Raw genomic sequence first — 8,157 nt, forward strand, 5'->3', positions numbered from 1 at the left:
TATAAAGCAGTCATGATTCTTGCCATGTGGAAAAAACTGAAAAAAAGTTCACGTAGTAAAAGTAAATACCTCTGAATAGTTCTTGTATAAAGCTACAAAACACAAAAATTTCATTCTTTATCAGTCTAAGATATAACAAACCTTTACCAGGAAGAGAGAAAATGTATGTTAGTATTAGTGTTACTGACCTTGTTTGTTCTCGGGTTCAACATAAGCGGCTTGCCTTTCTCTTTCGTGTGAACAGGACGACATGCTAGAGTACAGGGAGCAGCAACTATTCTCAACCGAGACAACATCTCTTCTTTCACCTGGGAAAAGCAAAGCAATTAAACCACTGATGAGAAGCATATCACAGAACTGCATGTACAGCGGCTATCAGTTTTCAAAAGCAGATTTAGAAAGCTTAACTTTCCACTTGTGAAAAGGCTTTTTCAAAATACATTTGTTTCTACAGGTTCTAATGACCATAAAAAGGTAACAATAAGGTGAAGGCAAAGACTGACTTTTCCTGACACCACTTTAAGTCTTTGGATAACAATCATTGCTACTCTTTACGTATTACCTATTACAGTGTGCTAAACATTTACCCTTTTTCTAATACACATGAGTGGGGCAAGGTATGTATCTTTCACTTATGACAGAAAGAAAGTGAGATGTTAAGAAACAAGGTAACAGTTAGTAAAGAGACAAGTGAGTTCCACGTAAGCGAGTGTGGGAGTTTAGCTTGAAGGTGGAAAAGTGAGTAACAGGAAAGCCTGGAGCATACACATTCAGAAGAAGAAAAGCTATGCAGATTCTTAATCTAGACTTAGAATTTTATTTTATTTTATTTTTTTAGGAAGACTGGCCCTGAGCTAACATCCGTGACCATCTTCCTCTACTCTGTACGGGGGACACCTACCACAGCATGGCTTCATACACAGTGCATAGGTCTGCACCCGAGATCCAAACCTGCAAACCCCGGGCAGCCGAAGCGGAGCATGAGAACTTAACTGCTGCGCCACCGGGCCGGTCCCTAGACTTAGAATTTTTATATCCTAATATATTCAATGTTTAAATTTAATGTACTAAAACTTTTTTGTTTTTAGAAAACCTGTTCTTTAATATAAAAAAATCATGCAAATTAGCTAGAAAACATGTTTTTGTCCTTTCACATCCATCACAAACATATGGGAATTCTTCAAAATGGGAAAACTCTACATAACACAGTCATGCACTGGATAACGACATTTCAGTTAATGATGGTGGCCCCATAAGATTAGTACCATATAGCCTAGATGTGTAGTAGGCTATATCATCTAGTTTATATAAGTACACTCTGATGTTCGCACAACGACGAAATCACCTAGCAATGTATTTTTCAGAAAGCATCCCTGTTAAGCGACACCTGACTGTACATTAAACCTTAAATATTTACTGATAGGAATATAATAGATCTGCATATCAATTCTCCTACCAAATAACAATTTGCAATGCCCATTTATTTCTTTAATCATTACAAATTATCATGCAGTAAGTTTTTTTTTAACAGAATTTCTATTTGCTGAGAAATTCATCCTCTGTATATGGGGGTGTAGCAAAACCATCTGCACTGGGATTATTTAAAGTTGATTTTTATAGGGGCAAAATTCACATAACATAAATTTAACCATTTTAAAGTGAACAATTCAAAGGGATTTAGAAAATCCATGTTGTGCAATGACCACCTCTATCTAGTTCCGAAACATCTGCATCATCCCAGAAGGAAATATGGTACCCAACAGGCAGTTTCCCCCCTCCCCCACTGCCTGCAACCACCAATCTGCTTTCTGTCTTTATGAATTTACCTATTCTGAATATTTCACAAAAATGTGGTACTACATATGGCCACAAAACCCAGAAGTCTGTATGATCATAAGAACATCAAGAACCACAAGAGACGGGGAAGGGGGGTTGGGGACAGGACAGATGTTGCTTAAGGGTACAAACCTGCAATGAACTGTAAGTCCTAGAGATCTAATGTACCGTATAGTGAATATAGACAATAGTATTGTATTATAATCATCAAACTTGGTGAGAGACTAGAACTTAGTTATTCTAACCACTAAAAAGAAATAATTATGTAACATGACAGAGGTACTAATTCTCGCTACAATGGCAATCAGATTATAATATATAAATGTATCTAACATGTACATCTTAAATTTACACGTTATATGTCAAATAGATTTCAATAATAATAATAATGATAATAAAGAATAATGAGAGACATACCACAAAATAACTGATTTGTGGTTTTTGGTTTTCTTCCAAAATGTTCATGTCATAAAAGAGAAACACTGAGGAACTATTGCCAATTTAAAGAAGACTAAACACATGCGACACCTAAATGCAAAACCTGATTTAAAAAAATGCTATAAAGGACATTATTGGGAAAATTGGCAAATTTAGAAGATATACTGTGGCTTACATAAAAGTAGTGTGCAATTTTAAATTTTGTGAACCTGATAACCACATGTAAGAGAGATACTTGTTCTGAAAATACACAGTGAAATATTAAGGGACCAAAAGGTATGATGTGTGCAATCGAGGCTTTCAAATTATTTCAAAATAAACTGTATTATTATTATTATTTTGGGTGAGGAAGATTGGCCCTGAGCTAACACTTGTGCCAGTCTTTCTCTATGTTTGTATGTGGGCCACCGCCACAGCATGGCTTGATGAGCAGTGTATATTTCTACGCCTGGGATCTGAACCCGTGAACGCCGGGTCGCTGAAGCAGAGCGCACAAACTTAACCACTATGACACTGGGCCAGGCCCCAAAATAAATTTTAAATGGTAGTATTGATCATATGTTTATGTGGTTCTTCCAGGAGAGATAGCATTATTTATCACAATTAAAACTTTGGTATCAAAAGATTGGTTTAGGGGCCAGCCTGGTGGCATAGTGGTTGGGTTCGTGTGCTCCACTTTGGTGGCCTGGGGTTCACAGGTTCGGATCCTGGGCATGGACCATACACCACTTGTCAAGCCATGCTGTGGCAGCATCCCATATACAAAATAGAGGAAGACTGGCAGAGATGTTAGCTCAGGGACAATCTTCCTCACACACACAAAAAAAGGTTGGTTTAGTATTGCAGTATATTGGTGAGGCAGGCAAACCTAAAATAGTATGGAATACTTTTTATTTTAAATCAAAGACAATCTGAAAAAAATTACATTTTGTAATCAGTACTTGTAACATAGTAAGAAATATGTTTGGTTTTTGTCCTCAGTTCCTGGTACAGAGCTCCTAAAAATCCTCGGAATTTCCTGAGTGATAGAAGTATCTTTTGTTATTCACAATCGAGTTGCTTGAGAGTTTCTTGGATATTAACATATGTTTCTTGTTTCTACTCCGAGTGCGTCACTCACACTGCCTTGCCCTGGGAGGCAGTGGAACTTACTCTCCGGATGGTGTTTAAAAATGGCTTAGGACTGAAACTGTCCGGCCACTGGCTGCTGGAGACTACCCTACTTGGGGGTAGAAAGGAGAAGGTCAATGTACTCAAGACCAAAATTAGAGAGAGGTCATGACTTGGTGCAACAAGCACAAGCTCTGCAGTCAGACAGACTTGAGTTTGAATCTGGACTCAGCTAATTACCAGTTTGCAATCAGTTGTGTGACCCAGGCATTCCCAAACGGTCTCTGAATTGGTGTTAGTCTGGGACATGCTTTTCACTGGTCTGTGACCAAATGGGAAAAACCAGGACAATGTAATATAGTTTTTCATAATACTAAATTTACTGTCTTTGTTTTCATGTTGCAATTATGATCTTCCTACCTTTTGGTGATTAAAATGTCCTTTCTTTCATAAAAGGATGGGGATGGTAGATGGTACTTTTTAAAAAGGTTCTTAACCTTGACAGAATTCAAAGCTGCTGATCTTACGTCTGGTCCGAGTTGCCACCCTGTGTGCACACTTTTTTTTATAACTTGCTCATGAAGTCCAAAAGTCTGGAAACCACCGACTCAGAAGTCTCACTTTTCTCCTCGATAAACAGGGCAGGGGAAATTCTATACTGCAGAGATGTGACTAGGAATGAGCCCTTAGAGCTTTATCATCATCATAAATACCTTGACTACTTGACTTAAAGGGTTATTCAATAAAATCCATATCCAGGCAGTCTAACAGGGTGGTCAAAGGCAAGCTCTGGAATCAAACTGCTGGATTTAAATCCTGGCTTTGCCATTGCTAGCTCTGTGATCTTCAGCAAGTCAGAGTAAACCACAATCTCCTTGAGTTGCGGTCTTCTCATCACTCAAACGGGGATGATAAACAACAGGACCTACTACACAGGGCCGTTTTAAGATTTAAATTAGATAATCCACGTAAGATGCTTATCACAGTGCCCTCTAAGTGCTGTCTAAATGCTAGTTATCTAAGCATTATTGTCATCAGTAGTAACAGACTAAGGTGGTCAGAAAGTGCCTTCTAAATGCCTGTTAGTTTCTGCATCAACATCTTCCAAGGTGAAATCCACATTAAGAGGCCATGAGGATAATCATGGTTAATATTTATTTAAACTATTTCAAAATAAATTTCTAGGTCAAGAATGAGAATCTGAATGACATAAGGATCCAGGCAACATTAAATGTCATCCTAAACAATATCTACAGAACCAATATAATATTTTTCATTACTTTTGAAATTTGTAAATATTGATCAAAGGAGGTATAATATGCAGCCATCTAATCAAAATGGTGACTTTCAAATAAAATAGTTACCTTTTTATACAGCCAAATGTAGAGTAATTTTGATATTTAGTGTGAATTTTGTCCTCTAACATTGTTCCTCAGTAAACCACCATACGTTTTAGTGTTATTTACGTTTTAAAATGTGGCTGTTAAGTCTGTCTGAAATTCCACCAACATAAATCAGAATTTATTTTACTTTAACTTAATACAAAATTGAATATAGTTTAGAATAGCTTAGTTTTATATGAAATTAAATACAAGGTATGCATGAACAGTACTACATAGGAGTTAATTTACAAAAGAAATTCTCAAATGGTAAATGAGTTCCTTTATGAATTTTTTAATGTGTTTTCATAATAAATATATTAAAAGACAAAAACATTATACACAGTCACCTTCTAAGCCGTAAGCAATTCTTTCTCAGAAATAACTACTGACCAAGAGTATGTTTTAATTCTCAAGAGAATGAAGAACTTCTACAAAAGCATAGCCCAACATTTTCCAGTAACATATGATAAAGGTAATATCAGCATTTCTGGCCTCCATGCCTAACTTTTAATTAAGTTTTTATGACTACCTTAAAAGGGTCAGATACAGGTTATAAATCAGTGCTCAAAGAGGATTATTTAAAGGTCGAATACAATAAGATGACAGAGATCAACTTTTTTCTGTATTTCTGCAAACCATGTAACAGCAACATGTAACTGAACTATAATAGTCACGCAATAGAGATACATATACTGTAGTGTGTGTATATGTACATACATGGATATGGATACATGGGGGTGAGGGGGGTGACTGTTTCTTCTCTAACTTCCAGAACGCTTGGCCACTAAAGATCAAAATTTATGAGTACGGGGGGGCTGGCCCCGTGGCCGAGTGGTTAAGTTCGCGCGCTCCGCTGCAGGCGGCCCAGTGTTTCGTTGGTTCGAATCCTGGGTGCGGACATGGCACTGCTCATCAAACCACGCTGAGGCAGCGTCCCACATGCCACAACTAGAAGGACCCACAACAAAGAATATACAACTATGTACCGGGGGGCTTTGGGGAGAAAAAGGAAAAAAATAAAATCTTTAAAAAAAAAAAAAAATTTATGAGTACAGGGGCCCAACGGTGGTGCAGTGGTTAAGTGTGCACGTTCTGCTTCAGCGGCCCTCGGTTCGCTGGTTTGTATCCCGGGTGCGGACATGGCACCGCTTGGCAAGCCATGCTGAGGTAGGCATCCCACATATAAAGTAGAGGAAGATGGACACGAATGTTAGCTCAGGGCCAGTTTTCCTCAGCAAAAAAAAAAAAAAAAGAGGAGGATTGGCAGCACATGTTAGCTCAGGGCTAATCTTCCTCAGGAAAAAAATCCCAAACTTATGAGTACACCATTGCAATTATTAGCAACTGAACAATGCTTAAGGAGCATACAAGGTGAAGAGGGGGTGGAGGCTAATAAATCAGATTGCCTGAGTTTGAATCTAGGCTTTGCCACTTAAAACCTGTGATTTTGGGCAAGTGACTTAATCTTCCCAAGCCTTAGTTTCTTCATTTGTAAATTGGAGATAACAGTACCAACCTCAAAGCACTATTTTGAGATCATTCATGTAGAGCACACTGCCTGACTCATAATTAACAATTAACACGTGCTTCCATTGTTGTCATTAAGATGAATTGCAACACTAAAAGAAATAAGATGCTATTAACTGCTTTGCTTCGAAGTGATTGCCACAAGCATTATTCAAACAGATATGAGATAACACGTTTTGTAAAGAAGCACTTCTGTTGAGATTTGTTATTTTGATTATGCTTCCTACCAAAAGGCAACATAAGTTTTCTAGAATTATCTTCAGAACCAAGAAAGAAAGTCAAATCCAGGACCACAAATATAACACCGCACAAGCAGAGATGGTTATTACCAACGTCAAGGAATCACCTGCCAATTCTGGTCCACAGATGCCATCTCATATGAATGGACAGAATCCTAGAACTTTCTAGCTTGCAACAAACTTCCTCTAAAACGAGGAACTAACGAACGCACACACCCACACCGCCCAACTCCTGTCATTAATTCATCGTTGCAGAAAAAGAGATCTACTGATAAAGGAGCTTCGAGCCACACAATCGGTCTTCAAGGGGCGCGGGAGGCGAGGGAAGAAGAGATGCCGGGATTCTGGAGCCCAAAGGGCCTCACTTCAGGGCGGGAGGGGGGCGCCCTGGGACCAGCGAGCCGAGAACCCGGGAAGTCGAGCCCCGAAACTGGGCGCCGGGGAAGAGCCGCGGACGGTCGAACTGGGGGTCGCCGCGACCTGACCGCTCCGCTGGCCCCCAGCCCTTACTCAGGGACCCTCTTCCCTTCACCCCGGCCCCCATCCTCCACACCGGGACCCTGCCGGCCGCACACGCGGAAGCCGGCGGCGGGGGCGCGCTCGGCTCCCCGAAACGGCGGGAGGAGGCCGGCGCCCGCTCCTCTCCCGGAGCTCCCGCCAGGCCCGCCGCGCAGGCCGCCCGCAGCAGCGCGCCCCTCACCCGGAGCCTTACCCGACGTCTCGCCCCGCGACAGGTGGTGCTGCCGGCGGAGAGGCCGCGGCCTGGCCACCCACCCGGGCGATGCTCAGCTCCGGCCGGGCCCGGCCCTCCCCTTCCCCGAGCTTCCCGGAGCCCGCGCCAGCTCAGGGTGGGACCGGCGTGACCGGGCGGACACCACCGAGGAAGCTAAGCAAGCGGCGTAGTGAGGACAGGGCGCCGGGAGGAGAGCCGGTGCGGCCCCATGGGCGGAGACTGACGGGAGCGCGGACCAATGCGGAGGCAGGAAGCCAGTCCCGGGGGCGGGGCTCTGCCTCCAGGCTCCGCGGCTCGCGCGCTGAGGTTCCTGCCCTGCAGGACCTTCCTCCGTCTGGTTCCTGGAGGTTACTTGTTTTGAGGGCGGGCGCGCGCCCCTGTGGACGCGATCCCGAGGAATGTGAGAGGCGCCGTGGAGAGTAGAAGGGGTCCGCAGATACAGGCGACGTCTGTCGCTCCACGAACAGAGCTGAGACCGGCTCATCGGGGACCTCGCATCCCCGGGATTGGCGGGGCTTTTGGGGGTGATGGCAGCGCGTTCGCGCGAGAAGAGGCTCTGCGCAGGCGCGGGTGGGGTTGGGGGATGTTGGTGGGTACCAGTCGCCCAGGCAGGAGGAGGCGAGAGGAAGGCTGGGAGTTTGGGTCCATCCTGGATAGCCAGTGGAGGCAAGAGAAGGATGGAGGGGGAGATTTAGGAGCTGGATACAGGATAGGAGAATGGAGAAGAAGAGGGAGGATCCAGGAAATGCGAGGCTTCCGCGCTTTAGGAACAGTTTATGTTTCTGAGCTGTTTTTGTTTGCGTGTCTAAGACTCGTTCTTCTGCAAAATTCTGTGCCACTCTCCACAGCTGCTGGCACAGTTATTGGCCCGCGGGGAATTTACTAATGATCC

The 8,157-nt window shown here is 42.8% G+C and overlaps 1 protein-coding gene across 1 annotated transcript in view; it reads right to left on the reverse strand.

The window, feature by feature from the left end:
- Positions 1-7,810, reverse strand: part of ME2 (malic enzyme 2) — a 55,499-nt gene extending 47,689 nt beyond the window's left edge. Inside the window, exons 1-2 of the mRNA XM_014846682.3 lie at positions 7,245-7,810; positions 189-308 (exon numbers count right to left, since the gene is read on the reverse strand). Of these exons, the coding sequence (XP_014702168.1) occupies positions 189-296 (108 nt within the window). The 5' untranslated portion in view covers positions 297-308; positions 7,245-7,810. The remainder of the gene's footprint in view (positions 1-188; positions 309-7,244) is intronic.
- Positions 7,811-8,157: the final 347 nt, after the last annotated feature.

This window comes from Equus asinus, chromosome 7, assembly GCF_041296235.1.
Source record: "Equus asinus isolate D_3611 breed Donkey chromosome 7, EquAss-T2T_v2, whole genome shotgun sequence".
Taxonomy (NCBI): domain Eukaryota; kingdom Metazoa; phylum Chordata; class Mammalia; order Perissodactyla; family Equidae; genus Equus; species Equus asinus.